Source organism: Nematostella vectensis, chromosome 6 (assembly GCF_932526225.1).
Source record: "Nematostella vectensis chromosome 6, jaNemVect1.1, whole genome shotgun sequence".
Lineage (NCBI taxonomy): Eukaryota > Metazoa > Cnidaria > Anthozoa > Actiniaria > Edwardsiidae > Nematostella > Nematostella vectensis.
This window is the reverse complement of record NC_064039.1, coordinates 13,376,458-13,394,570: the sequence shown is the minus strand read 5'-3', so window position 1 is coordinate 13,394,570 and position 18,113 is coordinate 13,376,458. Positions and strand designations below refer to the sequence as shown.

Genomic DNA, 18,113 nt, shown 5'->3' with positions numbered 1-18,113 from the left:
TACTTTTGTTATTTTATTTGGCGGTCAGATTTTTATCAGACAGAGAACTCACCTCCCACCCCCCCCCCCCACCCCCCGGAAATTTAGGTCTACTTTTTCGTATTTCGCACCCCTCCAAGAAAAATCCCTGCACCCCCCCCCCTGGTGAGCCAATGGTGACCATTCCCAGGTTTGCCTGTCTTCAGCGAGTGTACCTCAGACCTAGAGTTGACTCTTTGTATTTTCGGCAATCTCCACCACCACTTTGCCGCGATTTTTACCGTCGTGGAGATACTAGAAAAGAACAGACGCATCATCAATGAACTAGACTTCTCCACTGATAAGACGCAATGCAGCGTTAATAGAAATGTAATAGACCACGGCAATGGACGTACTGCAAAAAAACAAATTACCTTGTATCTTGCCATGACAGTCACGGTAAAGGATATCACGTCTTAGTCACACAATCACATATTTCATGTTAAAACACCACGTAAAGGCAAATAAAGTTTATGCCACGTCATGACGGAAATCGACGTCACGTTTTAGTCACGTCATGGTAGTCATGGTGAATGGCGTCGCGTGTTGTCACGTTATGGTAGTCAGGGTAATGAACGGGGCGTCAATTTTAAGTAACGCTATGGGAGTCGCGGTGTCACGTTTTCTCGCGCCACGCAGTCGCAGTAAAGGGTGTCACGCTGTTGTCACGTCATGGCTGTCGCGGTGAAGGATGTCACGCTGTTGTCACGTCATAGCAGTCACGGTGAAGCGTGTCACGCTGTTGTCACGTCATGGAAGTCGCGGTAAAGGGTGTCACGCTGTTGTCACGTCATGGCAGTCGCGGTGAAGGGTGTCACGCTGTTGTCACGCCATGGCAGTCGCGGTGAAGGGTGTCACGCTGTTGTCACGTCATGGTAATCACGGTGAAGGGTGTCACGCTGTTGTCACGTCATGGCAGTCGTGGTGAAGGGTGTCATGCTGTGGTCACGTCATGGCAGTCACGGTGAAGGGTGTCACGCTGTTGTAACGTCATGGCAGTCACGGTGAAGGGTGTCACGCTGTTGTCACGTCATGGCAGTCGTGGTGAAGGGTGTCATGCTGTGGTCACGTCATGGCAGTCACAGAAATGGAAGCTTCAAGGTTTTGTCACGCCATGGCAGTCAAGGTAATGTCACATTTTGTAACGCAATGAGGTGGTCATACCTCAACAGCATCGTATATTGAATCTAGACCACAAAAGGGCCCCCTGGGTGAACTTTCGCCCCGATCAATTGAGATCCTTAGTTGACCTGTCTCTAGCATGGATATGAGACGCGGGAATACAGTAGGCATGTCCGAGAGATAGTTAAACAGCATAAATGTGCGAAGGCTACCAGACTTCATAAGCAACTGAAAACAAATACAAGTAGAAGAAATAATGAGGGGGTGCATTAGTTAGCTATACCAACCAAACTGCCCCTTCCCCCTCCATCCCTGATACAGTCAAAACAGTCCGCCTTATAATCACTCCTCAGAATCATCAGCACTAATTTCTAGGAATACTTTCTTACCTTAGGTAAAAGTGTACCAGTCTTGGATGGATTGAACCCAAGCTGGGACTTGTAGGCAGTGATAAACCCAATAACAATAATGCGTCCCTTGGTCGCCAGCCTTTGTTAAGCAAAAACTCCTCAGTCAGAGTAAAGAAAATACATTTTTAGGGAATGGGGTATGAGGGCTCATGTCTGAAGGTAAGGGTGGCAAAAATTGAAGCCCCAAAAAATAAAGCTTGAAGAAGCCTCAAGTAAGCTAAGAATATGATCCAGATAATTTAGTCACAAAATTGTGTCACTAAAATTGCACAATTGACAAGTTTAGAGACAAGCTTTTAAGTGACTTGGTATAACATGGGCGGATCCAAAATTTCAAAAGGGGGGGGGGGGTGGTAGATGAAGGCCAGATAGACGGCTTATAACTGATCCTCAGTGGTTTTTGGTAGGTCACATAGATCTAACAATACTTGGCATTCTTGCCAAGTCTTTGGCGCTGTTTAGAATGTAATGCCATGGGAAACTTTTTCATGATTCACATGAAAGTGCAGATAGAATACTGGGCTTTGCTAGTTATAACCTTACTCAGAAAATATTTACCTGTTAACACAAGTATCGAATATTTCCCCTCCAATTGACTCGTAGATGACATCTATTCCCTTCTGTTATGAAAAAACATCTCAAAATAATATTCCTAGCAGTCAACAGTCTGGAGCAAGAATGTTCAAGGGTACAGTAGCACCAATGGTCTATAGACCACTACCACCTACCACTATCAGATTCACATCATAATTTTTGGCACTATGTTTATGAACATCACAATTATTATTATATTGACCATCAATTTTCACTATTCACACCAGAATCGTTAATTTAAGAATCATCATCATCATCATATTCATCATCATGATAAACTTCCATTATAACAATCATCGTTGATTTCCATCATCATTAGCATCATCATCACCATGAATGCTTACCGGATACTCTTTATTTAATACTTTGTCAAGGCTTTCAGTCTTGTAATTTATTGGCCGATCACAACCTATTGACTGACAAAAAAGAAATGCTTTTAATTATAAAACTTTAAGGATATCATCATAAAAACCCATTCTTTGCATTACAGATAACTTCTCAGTCAGATACATTTAACCAAGGCTTTATTTGTGGTCTGTTTATACATAGCATGTGAAAGATCTGGCATAATTACCTTTAAAAAATCACATTTTGCTTCTGTTGAACAAGTACCTATCACATGACAACCAGCTTGCTTTGCCAACTGAACCTGGGACAAAAGAGAATAGACTCATTCGTTGTTTCTTTGTGCAAAATCTACTAATTTACTTTTCCATTACATAATGTGAACATTGGAGTATCAGCTTGCATGCAATAAATATTTATGCTCTACATGAAAAGAATTATGAATTGGATTATAAAGTTTGACATCACCCCACTTTATCCCCCCCTTCCTTCCAAATCACACTTCCCTGTTTCAGTGACACTCTGGTCTAAGCTCTCCTTTCCCAAGGGTAGACTCTAGGATTGTACAGAAGACATACTTACTGCAAACTGTCCTGTACCACCAGCAGCAGCTATGAACACAAGAAAAAGAAAGTATTGATAAAGACAAACAAAAATTACATATCCTGAGTATAAGATCCTTTTTGCATGTCTTATGAAGTATAATGGACAACAAAATTAGTAAGATGAATTTTAAGCAATGAATTTTATAAGAGTTAAGCTAGAGAAACTGACTAAGCAACAATCTCAATGACAATGGCAACATCAACAACAACATTAAAAAACACTTTTTACTTACCAGTCACCAGAACTGTCTCGCCTTTTTTTAATTCTCCGAGCTTAGATAAAATAGAAAAATCTGAGGTTGCAGAAGAGGTGCTGATGTAACATTAGCAATTTTTATAAGTGCTTTATAACCCACCAATTAGCCTCCTCCGCAGGCGTCTCTAAACGTCAGAAACCAAGACTAAATCTCTAAGACTCTCACAGGTTTCCTGTGGTCAACAAATCCCTTTGTTAAGGGGAATGGGGTCAATGCCAAAAGCGGAAAAAGAGGAAAGAGAATGACCGCTCGACGCATCACCACAGGAATCCTGAGTGCCTGTGTTTCTTTCTGCTGCTTTCTGAGCAAAGTGATACCTACCGAGGAGGCTACCCACTAATGAATAACTTTAATATTGTCCCTAGACTACACAAATAAGCACAAAATTTGACAATAAAAATCATAATTGAACAATATAAGATACGGACCTTCTCAAGAGATAGAGCAGCTGTCATGCCACTTATTGGAAGAGTGAGAAAAATTGGATTTGTTCTTGGTACAGGAACTATATCCTTTTCAGTCAAAGTCTAGAAAGAAAAGGTAATAATAGGTAAATCAAGGATGGACTAAAAAGCTGTTAATGGTTGGATCACCCAGCTTTTTAGTTTTACATAATATTATCCTTTGTTCATGCAAAACCAACTGCAATTGGTCAGAAATAAATGATAATTTAATTTAGGATTGGTACATAATACGGAAGATAAAACAGGCCAATATAAATCAAATCAAAAGAGGAGGCAGGGCTGGTGATGGGAGAGGAATATAAGAATTTGTATAAGCTTCTAAAAGTTGTTTAAAAGGTTCAAAAATACATACTACATATTCAGCAAAGCCGCCAAATCTCATGAACATTACTGGCTGTCCAACTGAAAACTTTCCTTTGTAGTCTTTACCAGTAGCTACAACCTCCCCAAGTCCCTTTGGGAAAGAAAAACAAAAATGTCACTTCTTTATCATAAATATGTTGGATTACTCAACAGCATAGCAAGGTTTTATAACATGAGGGGACACATAAGGCCCTTTCAAGGCATTTTTCCTGTGTTTCAGATAATGTCTCATACATTTACTGCATTTGTGGCTGCTAGAAGGTGAAGGGGAGGCCCGGGCCCTACGGCCACCCCTGGCTACGCCCCTGTTACCATCTAACACAAGTGGGAAAAGTATCGTAGCACTATACAATGATAGAGAATATTTGTGTATTTCTATAAACCTATTCCAAAAAAATGCTGTCAGTGTGAATTATTAGTCTAGTTGGAGGGGAAATAAAATGAAAACCACAGTTTACTTTTGGATTGTAGAGCTTCCAGTGCCAATCAACATTTTTTGCCTTTTGCAATGAAGTAGAAGAGGTTTTTTGAGGAGGTGTATAAGCAGATTTGCACATAAGGGGGGGGGGAGGGCACAAAAGAGGGTCATTTTTTGGATCGACACAAATAATATCCTTTTTCTATATAATTCCTACAACAGCACCCACCTGATAGGGACTAAATTTCACCAGTTGGTCCCAACTTGTCCCAAGGTATGTGAAAATCAATGTATTTCCCCCTACCCCACACCCTCTTATTGACAATTTACCTCAAGACCTGCATCAAAGGGTGGTTTATTCCAGGGCTTGTATCGCCCAGCAGTGTGGTTGATATCTGTGGCATTAATGCCTGCATACCTGCAACAGTTAATAAAGAATATTAAATCTTACATGTCTTATTCTCTGCTGTGTTTGAGTTTTGAATTTGATAAATGGAAGAACCAAATGGACAGTGAGGGATGTCCATATGGGCCAAATTCTTGACCTTTGCCTCTGAGCCTCTACCACCTCCCCAGCTCATCCACCCCCTACTCCCCGTTTTAAACTCAGAGGAGTAAAATCAATTCAAGGTATAAGTAACTAACTTATTGAGCTTTTATTAGAACGATATGAAGCCAAAATCAAACAAAATGAGCTGATTTTTTATCTTACCTTGTCTTGACGAGAACTTCTTCGGGACCCGGTTCAAGCATCTTCGCAGACACTGTCTCGACCGCTTCACGGAAATTCGTACTGAGTCTTGAAACAACCAGCTTTCTAAAGGTTTTGGGAAGATTTCTAACAGCCATGTTGATTGCTTATCTATGATGGTAGGACTAGGACTCGGATTTCAAAACCACAGGAAGACCAAAAAAAGATCTGTTTAGGACAGGAAATATTTTTTTCTAAAATACTAGACTCGTGTACAGTAAATACTCTCGTTATAGGACAACAACGGAGAAATCCTTAAAGTTAAAGACTAAAAGAAGAAAACATAATGTTCTCTTATATGACGTATTGAGATGGGGGCGCGGGGTTGCTGTGGTGGTGCGATTTCGGCGGGAAGCGCAAAAATGAAAACAAAAACGCGCGTTGTGCGAGTAGCCTTTTGGTTCTTATCAACAAAGACAAATAATAATTTTAGTCTGTTGTCATCGCTATAGTATATAATGCACAAGTCATCTACTTCTTTATTCTATTTTGAATGGTAGAACTGCGTGTTTTCATTGTTTATTTTTCGTATGGCAAAATAGACATTCAAAATTTCATTGTACTTTAACTCACCTTTCAGTAATAGCACCGAAAGAATAAATTACACAAGGCCACTTAAAACGCCAATGGTTTTCAAAAGGTAAGAAAATTCAGAAAAGGCAATTGAATATACATCAAATATATACTAACTTTTTTTCTTTATTTCACTTACTTAGTTTGAAAACTCTAGAGGCAAACTCACGGAAACGACTGAAAAGGCAGAAGATCACCAGAGGTTTCGAAGAGCTTGCCGAAAAACAGTTCTGTCCGCTCAATGTCACCATCAAAAAGATGTGCAAAGCTACGAACACGTGGAAAAGTAAAACATCTAAAAGCAAAGCTTCATTAATTTCTGGTATATATTATAAGACTACTATCCATACAATCTGGCTTATGCCTTGTGCACAATAGTTACATAACGACATGGGCGCACGCACTCTTATATTTGTATGCTCAATTATGAAAGGTATGACATTTTGACATAAACCCGACATAACGACATGGCGTTATATCCATAACAACATGTTTTTTCTCTTATGTCGTCATGTTATGTTTCTTAAAAAATTACAGCACTTTCAATATTTAGATTTGTTGGTGGCAAACTATTTAGGTGTATTGAAACAAAGAGTAGTGGTTAGGCGTCTAGTTGCTGCATGTGTTTTGTAACTATGGCAACCAAAACACCATACCACAAAGGAGCACGTCACACTTTTAGTTGAAAAAGTCTTGAAGCCTCTCCTTAGGCCTTGGCTGGATTACCTCATTGTCCTATTGTTTTGTTTTCCATTGATTTGTCTGTGGTGCATCAATCCAATGTGGTGAAATCTTCAGCTTCTACATGACCCTGAATCCACATAGCCGTAGCTGGCCTCAAATTATTTGAGGGGGGGGGGCACGAAACAGAGACATTAAGAAAACAATAGGGGCACAGCCACGCCCCTACTGGTCATTTTCTTATAAGTTTTTAAAATATTGGGGGGGGGGGGGGGCACGTGCCCTCCATATATATTATATTGACCATATATTTCATGAAAGGTAGCAAAAGGTCACTTTTGAATTTTAAAAAGCCCCAAGTATTCTCACCAGGGGCAGATTCAGTAGTTACAAAAACGATGGGCTGCTTAAGCAAGGGTTTCTAGAAAGGGACGACCAGATTCATTTCTTCTATTTCCTAATATTTGTTATATTTTTTTAGCCAAATATCTGGAAAAAAAGGCCCACACCTAGATTTGCCATTTCTCACAGTGCTAAAAAAATAAGATCACTAGAAAATATTTCTCTACTTAATCCAGCACACTTTGAGTTTCCTGAGGATCTAGAGGACTTCTTCAATAGTGGCTGCCATAAAAGGGAAGATCAAAATGTACCTGTGAATGAATACCAAGACAAAAACTTCCACACAGGTACTATTAAAATCCTCTCAAGCAAAATTTAAAAAACACACTGTACATGCATCAGAAATATGGGAGTCCCACCCCCTACTCCCCCTACGGAGACCAAGACTGGGAAAGACCTACTCTTTCTGTTGACTGTTATAAATACCCACATTGAATGTCAAAAGGTATTTTTAGCATTTCTAGGGCAGCAAATCTCACAACAGTAAAAATCTGCAGGAAAGAACCTGAAAATTAAGAGCCTGTGAGCCTAAAATGTGTCATTTACGCCCGCTATAAACAAAATTTGGCCTAGAAAACAAAACGCGGCTTCTTATTTCACTATATTGTAGTTGTGCAGCTGCAAAGCTATGCAAGAATCCTAACCCAGATTTCCCTCCCTGGAGACCTAACCCAACCATATTACAAATGCTCATGTTGTTTTTTTTTCATCCAGAAAATTGTGAAAATGAACAGAACCTGCATAGTTCAGATGAAAGAAAACAAGGCACAAACAATCCAACCATTCACAGGGCTGGGAGATTGCTCTTTTCTGCAATGGGCAACATTACTACAAGTCAAGTACAAAAGCGCATCTGTGTTCCTGAAACACCCTTGATACCCAAAACAAGCTTGGATGGGAAGAGTATCTTAAATTTACCAGAAACACCATGTGTTAACAGGTCACCATCTATTGTGACAAGGAAACAGGATGGGAGCATTTTGATGGTACAAGAGACACCATTGTTCCAAGCAAACTTGTCCCAGCCTGACAACACTGTTTTGGCATCCAAAAAAAGTGGTGAAAGAAAGGGCATTAGGAAGGTGCCTGAAACGCCTCTTCAAATGGGCCTGCGTGAAGCCAAAAAACTGAACCAAAAGTGCTTCGTGACATCAACTAACCAAGAGGTCAGAATGGTCCCAGAGACTCCTCTTTTGAATGCTCAAGGGTTTCCACCCGATCTGCCAGGAGTTCAAGAAGTCAAGGCACCTGTCATGCAGTATGAAAAGTTTTCACCTATATATGAAAAACTACAAATGGAAGACCCTGAGAATCCACTTCCTTTCTCTTTTACTGTCCCTTAAAACAAGGTGCTCCAGCAGAGGGCAAAGAGAAATCTAAAGCAATGGTGTACAAACACTTTTATTTAACAAACTATTTCTAACAAAGATATTGCTATGGTTGCTGTGCAATGCTGTAAATGTCTGCATTTACCTGCATGTTCTATTACCAAAAACATAGCAAAACTGATCTAAAATTTACCATTCAAGGTACTCAAAAATAATTTTTTCACATGTCATATCTAAACATTTTACATCAATAAAAATAACATGGATGTCACATATGTTTAAAGAGCTTTCGGCTAAATATTAAATAGGGAAGCACTTCATTGAATGCAACTAAATCCCTAATTCCTAAATAACAAGTCTAAGATTACAAGTTAAGATTACACAACATTGCAGTTCCTATTCTTCTCCTTAAAAAGCAAACTTATGAGTGGCCATGATTACATTAACAATCATAAACCCAATGCACAATACACCAGCTAAAAAGGATGGTCCACGAATGATTGACACCCCTAGGAAGTATGTCAATGTGTGGAGCAGACGAGCCACTGTGAAGACGCGGAATACAATAAGAGCAGTCTGGGCAGAAGGGCCAGTCAGAATGTACAGGATGCCAATCAGAATAAAAGGAATGATGTTCTCTAGATCATTGGCATGAACTCTGAAACAACAAATAACACAAACACATTAGAAAATCCAGAGAGTTCAAGCAACATCCATTACAAAAAAGCACACCAAAGATATTTCTAATGCTTTTATTAAGTTTTATTTGATTAATCTAATTTTAATATATTTAAAAAAATATTCTGCTAAGGTTGTGGCATAATTTTATGTAGGGTAAGTCTACATGCCCCTCCTCCCCTCTCTTCTCTCGCATTCCATTGCACTTCTGTTTTCTTGTTTATTTATCAGGTAAGAAGCCAGCTTTCTAAACTGTGGTAGAGTCATTTCCAGGCACCAAACCAACAAAGGCAGCTGGCCACTTCACTCCTGAGAAAAACTTTTTCAGACCTTGGCCTCTTTGTGCTTGGCATTCTGGCTTTTAGGAAAGAGAGTCCTGTCTTTATTGCATGTACATGCAGGAACATGTTCCAATCAGTGAGCAATAACGGACGTGCTAGTTTAAAGAGAGCATTTTTTTTACATAAAAGCAATATCAGCTAACTGCGGATTTACTTTCTATAACAACGTGACGATGAAACTCTGATTAAAAAAAAGTACACGCGCTGCTATTCTACTAAGACATGCACATGAAAATAACAAAAACTGAAAAGTTTATTGGTTCAAATATTTTTCCGACTCTATTCCATCTATCCTGTTCTCAGGAAAAAATTTACAATATCAGGGAGTTACTCACAACAAAAATTTACCTAGCATTTCAAAAATGCAACATATTTATGGTGCATTTTCGCACACATGTGCATGTAATATAGACTGAGCTCTCTTCCCTGCAAGTCAGAGCCAAGGCCATCATAGTATGGGTCAGTATACACCACTCCAGTCCCCCCTTAAAAAAAGCCTTGAGATTCTCTGGGCTTGGCAAGCTGCTTTGGAGTAAATTTTTGCTTAAATAAAGAAAGCAAAATCAAGGAGTTGACAGATGATTTTGGGGATTTAGCCTGGAACAAAACAAAGGCTATATCAATTGCCTTTGCGCTATTTCCAGTCCTCCTTAGAATCAGAATCAGAATGATTTATTGTCCTTCAGTGTACCAACTCTGGCGCATTTGAATACATGAACAATAAATGATGAAGTGATGAAAATTATTTATTATTTAGTTAACTTATCAGACAGTACCCAAAAGATAGGGTACCCCCCCCCACCCCCCCGGGAGCCTGTACCTTCGTGCTCGCTCCACATCAGGATGAGTCTTGATTTCTTGTGGCTTCTCGCCTTTAGGATCCTTCTTATAGTCCTCGGGGCTAGGGAAAACCTGACAAACGGCAAAAAGAAAAGCAATGTAAAAGTACCCTTTCGGTTGTTTTCGTCGCACAAGCGAAGTTCACTAAACTATGTGTCGCACTTGGAAACTTGTCATACTTTTACAGTGGGTGGCATCACAACCTTGTAAGTTCATTTAAAAGCGCCCTCATGATTTATCGTGCCCATTAGTTTCTGGTACTTATAATTTGAATTTCTTATAAAAACAAACCTGGTTTTTAAGGCGATGAAAAGCAATTGCGAAAATAACCAGCAAAATTTTCAAGATCAGCACAGAAGAATAAAATGCAAAGGCTGCAAACACCGAATTGTCCATTGATAGTACGGCAGCCATGCTTGCGGTGTGATTTTTCTCGTAAATAGTTAAGTATAGAAGAAGATTAGGAAGATTGCGCAGTCATGTTGGAAACGGTTGTGCAATGTTAGAATCACCCTAAAACTGATTAGCCAATCAGCGACAAGTGTAAACATGCATGCCTCCTGTCAACAATATGTCAAACAATAAATCTTTATCGGACTATCGGATAGTATTGTACTTTATAAAATAATTGAATAAAAAAGCCCAAACTGTCGCGATCTCGTACCAGAACAATGAATACAGGCAGAAGTCTTATTAAAGACGAAAATTTGGCAGAGTCGGTTTCCAGTTTTTGGTGTATTATAAAATAATTGAGATAGTACAGGCACTCTGATTGGTGGGATTGGTCACTTTCATAACATGATGAAGGTCATGTGATGACGCAGCATAAAATCGTGTAAGGAGAATTCGTGCATCATCAGTCAACAACACTGAATTCCGACGAACTTTTACCAACACTAAAAAATATTATTCTTCGGGAGAAAAATATCTGTCCCAGGTAGATTGGAAATTGCAAAATAAGTCCAAATAGATGAACAACCAAACGATGACGTAAATATTGCTTGAAATTTGAAGCCAGTTTTTTTCAAACTGTGAAGTTTTTTTGGCTTTTGCTAGTGAAAAAGAGAGGGATCGCGAGTTTATGGTCGCGTGCCCCATTTAAAATGCGTCTTCTCATCTAGGAAAGATAACAAGGTCACACATCCGGGACAACAATTTCGATCTTAGCTGTGATCCGTGGTCAGACATGAGTTGTATGGCGGCTGCCTGAGGCGCCTTCCTATATGCCTTCAACTCGACCACGTCTGAATCTGCGCTCTCGTAATTCAGCTTCCCAGCTGCAATGAAAGTGATTAGCTACTCCAATTTATTTTATTTATTTAGATCCGGGGTTTCCGGGACACAAAGCGATACAAAGGAATTTTGTGTGATAAGGGAAGGGGGAGGGAAGGGGGGGGGGGGGGGGGGGGTAGTGGGTATTGTGGTTTCCTTTTTTTGCGAAACTACGCCTTTTTTTTTCTTTTTTAGCCCTTCCAAAATTGTTTTTATGCACATGGGGGTGTGGTTTGTGGATCACAAGTTGAGAATCAACATTATTTTATTCAAACAACAATCCAGGTACATGCATTAGGATATAAAAAAATAAAATATACAAATACTTCATTGTCCTTTTATCTAGCCATCTGCAAACCATGCATGATAACAAATTAATATTAGTGATATCAAATATTATAGGACACTCGTAAATTGTGGTATGAAAAAAATAGATCTTAATTTTTTGTGGGTTTGTCCTCTAACAGATGCACCGAAGATGCCATAGCGTGTCATTAGCAACAGTCAAGCAACTCAACTGTGCTTGTTGAATACTTTTTTGTTCATCACACACTGTGACGTCATCTGTGCATCTATTTGAGGACAGAGGCATGCAAAAATAAGATCTATTTGTTAAATAAACCCAAAACAATATTTAGAACTAAAACTATTTTAAAACAATTTAGCCTCCTTTGTATACAGCTTAAAATGTTAGAAGCCTAATTTAAAATCTGGCCTGCAGCCAGGATTTTCCAAGGGGGGTGTGTGCAGTTGCTAATATAATATGAAAAAAGTATAATGTTTGACAAGGTGAGGGGGGTGTGCGCAGTTGCTAATATAATATGAAAAAAGTATAATGTTTGACAAGGTGAGGGGTGTGTGCGCAGTTGCTAATATAATATGAAAAAGTATAATGTTTGACAAGGTGAGGGGGGTGTGCGCAGTTGCTAATATAATATGAAAAAGTATAATGTTTGACAAGGTGAGGAGTGTGCGCAGTTGCTAATATAATATGAAAAAGTATAATGTTTGACAAGGTGAGGAGTGTGCACAGTTGCTAATATAATATGAAAAAAGTATGATGTTTGACAAGGTGAGGGGTGTGTGCACAGTTGCTAATATAATATGAAAAAGTATGTTTGACAAGGTGATGGGGGTGTGCGCAGTTGCTAATATAATATGAAAAAAGTATAATGTTTGACAAGGTGAGGGGGGTGTGCGCAGTTGCTAATATAATATGAAAAAGTATAATGTTTGACAAGGTGAGGGGGTGTGCGCAGTTGCTATGTAATATAATATGAAAAAGTATAATGTTTGACAAGGTGAGGGGGTGTGCGCAGTTGCTATGTAATATAATATGAAAAAAGTATGCTTGACAAGGTGAGGGGGGTGTGTGAAGTTGCTATGTAATATAATATGAAAAAAGTATGTTTAACAAGGTGAGGGGGTGTGCGCAGTTGCTAATATAATATGAAAAAAGTATAGTGTTTGACAAGGCGAGGGGGGTGTGCGCAGTTGCTAATATAATATGAAAAAGTATGATGTTTTACAAGGTGAGGGGGTGTGCGCAGTTGCTATGTAATATAATATGAAAAAAGTATGCTTGACAAGGTGAGGGGGGTGTGTGAAGTTGCTAATATAATATGAAAAAAGTATAATGTTTGACAAGGTGAGGGGGTGTGCGCAGTTGCTAATATAATATGAGAAAAGTATAAAGTGCAAAGAAAAATCGCTAGGTTCATAAATGAATGCTTCGCTCTCTGCCAAACTTGAAATACCGTATAATTATTTGTCTTTTTTTATTTTTAATATTATTTGGACATCAATCAATATACAAGGACATTGTATATGATCCAAATAAAAATGTCTGTCTGTCTGTCTGTCTGTCTGTCTGTTTGACAAGGTGAGAGGGGTGTGCGCAGTTGCTAATATAATATGAAAAAAGTAAGTATAATGTTTGACAAGGTGAGGTTTTTTTTTTTTCTCATGCTCCCTCTGCACACATCTCTAGTTATGTGCCTGGTTATTACTTTTCTTTATTCAGAACAGCAGACAGGCCCATACCAAAGGGGGGGTTGGCACCTCCCTACAACGATGGAAAGTCCACTTCCAGTTCGCTATAGAGATGCTATTTGAAGACAAATAGACAAAACTAAAAAGCATAAGCTAATTAGATAAAAAGGCATTCTAGATCACTCTGTTATGTCATAAATCTATAAGTAAAACTAGTAAGTAGTAAACTTTACTAGTAAGATTTTTTTGTAGCCAAATCCGATAAGAAACGTGCAATGGCATAAATGAATCCATTTTTGTTCTTTCAGGGGTGGCCAGATTTTTATCAAAAGACTCACCCTCCCCACCCCCTGGAACGGGCCTGGCAGAATAACATTGCTAGTTGCTACATCAAGGCATGGACACCAGTCCACAAAATTTGCACAATAAGAAATAAGTTAGCCAAAGTGCCAATGATGAAGAAGATACCCCTGACACCGTGTGGAGCCGCCATCCAGTATAAACCAGTGTGCATGAAGCGTGAGAATGTGAACACGGCAAACACAATAAGGGCAGAAACCTCGCGAGGGTCAGTCAGCACATATAGCAGGGCTAGGAAGATGAATGATGGGATATTCTCTAAGTCATTGTGCTGGATTCTGAAGGAACAATGACAACATATATGAGAAGGGATGTACATATTGGCTGCATTATTGGATTTCATGCAATGGCACAGCAGTATCCAGAAAAGGGAGGAATCATAGCTTCTATAAAAATAAACATAAGGAAAATTAGTTCTGGGGTAGGCTACATTTTGCTTGTTTAGCTCCTTCTCTTACTATTTAGAGCACATGCTAAACAGATAAGAATTAGTCAGTGATAGTTCCTGTAGTGTTGAGCCACCCCTCCCTAAACATGATGACCGCTGCATGGTAATACCTGATGGCTCTGTCAACATCTGGGTGGGACTTGACTTTGCCATCAGTCTTGCCTTCATAGTCCTCTGGACTAGACAAAACCTAGAAAATATGTTGTTTACAATACAGTCATCCATCTTGGACCCTCAAGCAAATAGCTCCTTCAACCAACACTATTTTATATCCCTGTTGTCTCAAACAAAGAAATGCAAGCATGGACCAGCATTGGTTTACACCTCAACTTCACAGCACAGCACCGGATTTCATGGTTTATTATATAGGTTTTGATCAAAATGTCGGGGAGTCTCGAGATACACAGGGTCCAACGAATTAATAGTAATTTCCGAACATAAGATCAAACTTAGGTCAACCTTTTTTGCCAGACCTAGGAATTTTTAAAGGCCCCCCTCGACATCCTCACGTCCCTCTCTATCGAATGTTATCACATCGAATGTGCGAATGTGATAAGTTCCAAAGTCTAGCTACAAACAAGAACTACGTTAACTTATATATATAACTTATACCTGATGTTTCACACGCGATTTACCCAGCAGATACACAACGAAAAACATCTTTAGTATTAGAGCAGCCGTACAGACGGCAAACAGAGCAAAAACACGGTTATCAAACGTCAAAAGGTTTTCTACAGCCATGGTTACACCGCCACTTCTTCACTTGCGAGGAAGGTGGAGATAAAGATACAGTAGTATCCCATGATGGCCCATTCCTTGCAGTGCATTCGTTGTCTCGTGTTACGGGAGCGTTGCGTGACTCAACAAAGGAGATTATAAATAACCATCAAGTCTACACGGTATAGTTATAACTAGAAAGACTACAGGCAAGCTGTAGAAAAATGAGATGGTCTGCGTAGGCTTGGTGTAGACAAGCTTTAAATCAACACGAGGTTTTAAAAGTATGTTAAACGCGCTGACACGCTTGGAGCGTTAGCATTTCGCTTTACAGGTACGCCTACTAAGCTGACTGCGGATAATAAGTCAGAAGAGGGGCGAGTCCAGTTGTTCGAAGTGGTGGGTGTACCCCGGAAACCGGAGTCTCTGAAAGTTTTTTAAACGAAGCGAGAGTTTTTTATTTTCGAGCAAAGCAAGCCCATTTGATCCCCCGGCCCCCTAGCATTCTGGGTAAAGTGGATATTCAGCCTTTGGAAACCAGGGTATGGTGGGTGAGTTAATGTTTTAAATTTGAGCTTACTTAAAGTTCTTCTAAAATTTAGGCCCTAAGCGGCCTGGGGAACACTAGCTCCTCATGACCCCTTAATCATCACTGTCGAACAAGTAAATCCATATCCAACGACGAACAAGTTGCTCTTTGTATAATGTGTGCTTCGCAGATTTTAGGCTAAGGTGCTTATAAAAAAGGGGTTCTAAATTGATATTTAAAATTAATCCTTGGCAATGGAAGGTTTGTAGGTTCATGAGGTAGATCACGGGCTATAGGATACCTTTACTTCAAAATAATATATAATGTCGAGATTCCATTGACCAGGCGGCGGTTACAAAGCGCGTCGTTTGAAAGTGGTACGAGGTAACGCGTAGGGAAAACAGCCAGTTTAGGTAGGAATACGTGCTTTATTCAACAATAACAAGACATTAGACATAATTTTGAAGTAAAATTATCCTATAGCCCGTGGGTAGATTTAAAATATGCAGCATATCAAGAAAATTGAAACCCAAAAGTTGTCGTTTTTGCCAAACGCGGTCACTTCCATATAAGGAAACTAATATATTCCTTATTTGGAAAAATCTTCACGATTTTTGTAATTTTAAAGGTAAGCGTACCCCAGGGGCTTTGTAAACGTTATGACTTGTAACCAGAAAAGAAAAACAGTTACTGTGACCATCTTTAGTTAGTTGAGAAGGTCCCTGAAAAGAAGTGAAGTTTCCTCGGTACCAGAGCCTCAAAACGACAACGTTTTCTTCTTATGCATTTGTTCACAGAGCGGAGCGCTTATCCTTGATACCTGTATCCGCCATCTCTACAATTCGACTGAGCATTTGAAGGCCACTTCTATTCGATAGCGGCATTCGAGTAAATATGATTTACTTCATTTCCCTTAGCTGACTTTAAGGATGTCACTGTTTGCATTTTATAAAATGGACGATTGTTTGGAAGCTGCCTTTCTAAACCGTTCTTAGCACATTTGTGGTCGATGGCAAATACTATTCAGGAAGAGCCAATAATTGAACAACCATACTTTGGATTCAAAATGACAAATGTTCACTATGAATAAAAAAAGTTCTGATCCATTCGCTTTTTAGTATGACAAAGAAAAGTGACAAATAATGGATTGTCCGGGATTGTCTCAAACACAAGTGTCGTGAAGATGAAAAGAGTGGAACTTCCTTCTCAGAATAGAATTCTCTAGAGCGGTTTCAAAAACAGGAAATGAAAAATAATGTATTTTGATTACCCGTTTGATGCGCAAAAGCCGTCTGTCGTCATGGGGGCGTTTTGCTTGCATTAACATCTCCAAAATAATATATCAAATTTTGTTTAGATATAGTAGCCCAGTAGTAAGCTAACACGAAGCAAAAGGGCCACCTCTGCTCACGGACATCCGCTCATTTTCTGTGCATTATAAATCAGGGCCGTAGCAGGGGCACGTGCACCACCCCACCCCCCCCCCCCCAATTTTTTTCAAAAATTATAAGGAAATGACCAGTAGGCAGGCGTGGCCGTGCCCCAAAATATTTTCATAATGTTTTTGTATTGTGCCCCCCCCCCCCCCCTTAATATTTCGAGGTCTGTTACGCCATTATAAACGCGTCCTTCTCTACCTTTTGCTCGGTTTCCTATTTCAATTGAATAACCCGAAGAATCTTGTTGAGGCAAGCTCAATAGAAGCGAAAGTATGTTATCTTTGACACGTCGTTGATAACCTTTCAGTTGTCGCATCACATCTAGGTTCGTCGCCAGAGGTCAACATAGGCTATTTCTCAATACTCCCGTCTCTTCCCCCGTGAAAGAGAGTCTAATCAAGTCCCGCCTGGGTATCTCGGGGTTTAAAATCAAAATACCAACTTAATCTTTCATAGGCAATGAGAATTGGTCGTAAACGCGGTTGTTTCTAGGTAAATCGCCGAAAATAACTAGAACCGTAAAGAATAGTGTCAGGCCCGTACCCCATCTTTAGGGGTGCGAAATCCGAAAAAGTGGACCTAAATATTCCGGGGGGAGGGTGAGTAAGGGGAGTTCTCTGATAAAACCACCAGGGCTCCCTCTGAAGCATGCCTTTGCAGTATCTCCACGGGACGTTTATTTTTGGATTTGGCTACATACAAGAGGGGTCTAGCTTATGATTCTTAGTTTTGTCTACAAATAGCACGTCTATTGAGAATAAAAGTGGACTTTGGCCCTTGTGGTGGTGTGTTTGCACCCCCCCCCCCCCCCCCCCTGGGTACGGGCCTGAACGATGTTCGCCAACTGTAGACTCGTACACTTTTGATAAATTTGCGAAAGTACGCTGGATCTTCGAGCATGAGACAGTTGGAATGATACAGAGGGTTACCAAATAAACGAAGAATTCAAATATTCAGGTTTGGGAATTAGGAAGTTTCCCAGAGTGGTGGGAGTAAAATGGAAATTCGATCCCCATATCAAAACGAATTTGATAAAAAAAAGTATGAGACCATAATAAAATGCTGAAATAGACTTCAACGCAAAGGATAATTAAGCTGATACAGATCATAAACACACGCGAAATGAGGACTCTAATGAGAACTGCACTATAGGAAAAAATAGTTTG

General features: G+C 39.7%; 4 protein-coding genes across 4 annotated transcripts; 1 reads left to right on the top strand and 3 right to left on the bottom strand.

The window, feature by feature from the left end:
- Positions 1-93: 93 nt before the first annotated feature.
- LOC5521072 (prostaglandin reductase-3) lies at positions 94-6,151 on the bottom strand. Its single transcript, XM_032366090.2, has 13 exons — positions 6,060-6,151; positions 5,309-5,515; positions 4,927-5,014; positions 4,168-4,269; positions 3,780-3,878; positions 3,328-3,367; positions 3,072-3,100; positions 2,719-2,793; positions 2,489-2,560; positions 2,109-2,170; positions 1,530-1,629; positions 1,183-1,368; positions 94-273 (listed from the first exon to the last, which is right to left on the bottom strand). The coding sequence occupies exons 2-13, from the start codon at positions 5,443-5,445 to the stop codon at positions 202-204; spliced, it is 1,062 nt and encodes a 353-aa protein (XP_032221981.1). The 5' UTR covers positions 5,446-5,515; positions 6,060-6,151; the 3' UTR covers positions 94-201.
- On the top strand, positions 5,699-8,602 carry LOC116604132. Its single transcript, XM_032366091.2, has 5 exons — positions 5,699-5,843; positions 5,928-5,987; positions 6,064-6,242; positions 7,180-7,290; positions 7,718-8,602. The coding sequence occupies exons 1-5, from the start codon at positions 5,806-5,808 to the stop codon at positions 8,344-8,346; spliced, it is 1,017 nt and encodes a 338-aa protein (XP_032221982.1). The 5' UTR covers positions 5,699-5,805; the 3' UTR covers positions 8,347-8,602.
- LOC5520980 (microsomal glutathione S-transferase 1) lies at positions 8,389-10,718 on the bottom strand. The gene is made up of 3 exons (XM_001640735.3): positions 10,482-10,718; positions 10,171-10,262; positions 8,389-8,989 (listed from the first exon to the last, which is right to left on the bottom strand). The coding sequence occupies exons 1-3, from the start codon at positions 10,602-10,604 to the stop codon at positions 8,740-8,742; spliced, it is 465 nt and encodes a 154-aa protein (XP_001640785.1). The 5' UTR covers positions 10,605-10,718; the 3' UTR covers positions 8,389-8,739.
- Positions 10,719-11,709: 991 nt separating this feature from the next.
- LOC5498094 (prostaglandin E synthase) lies at positions 11,710-15,350 on the bottom strand. The gene is made up of 3 exons (XM_048729013.1): positions 14,875-15,350; positions 14,373-14,452; positions 11,710-14,092 (listed from the first exon to the last, which is right to left on the bottom strand). Exons 1-3 carry the CDS (start codon positions 15,001-15,003, stop codon positions 13,840-13,842), a joined length of 462 nt encoding a protein of 153 aa, XP_048584970.1. The 5' UTR covers positions 15,004-15,350; the 3' UTR covers positions 11,710-13,839.
- Between the last annotated feature and the right edge of the window lie 2,763 nt (positions 15,351-18,113).

Bases quoted from the DNA above. Each gene is read 5' to 3' on its own strand.
- LOC5498094 (XM_048729013.1), bottom strand. From the start codon at position 15,003: ATGGCTGTAGAAAACCTTTTGACGTTTGATAACCGTGTTTTTGCTCTG. The intron at 14,453-14,874 runs GTATAAGTTATA...CATATTTTCTAG, and splicing joins AATCGCGTGTGAAACATCAG to GTTTTGTCTAGTCCAGAGGA. The intron at 14,093-14,372 runs GTATTACCATGC...TTGTTCCTTCAG, and splicing joins GATGTTGACAGAGCCATCAG to AATCCAGCACAATGACTTAG.
- LOC116604132 (XM_032366091.2), top strand. From the start codon at position 5,806: ATGCACAAGTCATCTACTTCTTTATTCTATTTTGAATG. The intron at 5,988-6,063 runs GTAAGAAAATTC...TCACTTACTTAG, and splicing joins ACGCCAATGGTTTTCAAAAG to TTTGAAAACTCTAGAGGCAA. The intron at 6,243-7,179 runs GTATATATTATA...TACTTAATCCAG, and splicing joins CAAAGCTTCATTAATTTCTG to CACACTTTGAGTTTCCTGAG.
- LOC5520980 (XM_001640735.3), bottom strand. From the start codon at position 10,604: ATGGCTGCCGTACTATCAATGGACAATTCGGTGTTTGCAGCCTTTGCA. The intron at 10,263-10,481 runs GTTTGTTTTTAT...GCCGTTTGTCAG, and splicing joins TTCATCGCCTTAAAAACCAG to GTTTTCCCTAGCCCCGAGGA. The intron at 8,990-10,170 runs GTACAGGCTCCC...TTGTTGTTTCAG, and splicing joins GATGTGGAGCGAGCACGAAG to AGTTCATGCCAATGATCTAG.
- LOC5521072 (XM_032366090.2), bottom strand. From the start codon at position 5,445: ATGGCTGTTAGAAATCTTCCCAAAACCTTTAGAAAGCTGGTTGTTTCA. The intron at 5,015-5,308 runs GTAAGATAAAAA...TAACTGTTGCAG, and splicing joins GAAGTTCTCGTCAAGACAAG to GTATGCAGGCATTAATGCCA. The intron at 1,369-1,529 runs GTAAGAAAGTAT...ATTTGTTTTCAG, and splicing joins CTGGTACACTTTTACCTAAG to TTGCTTATGAAGTCTGGTAG.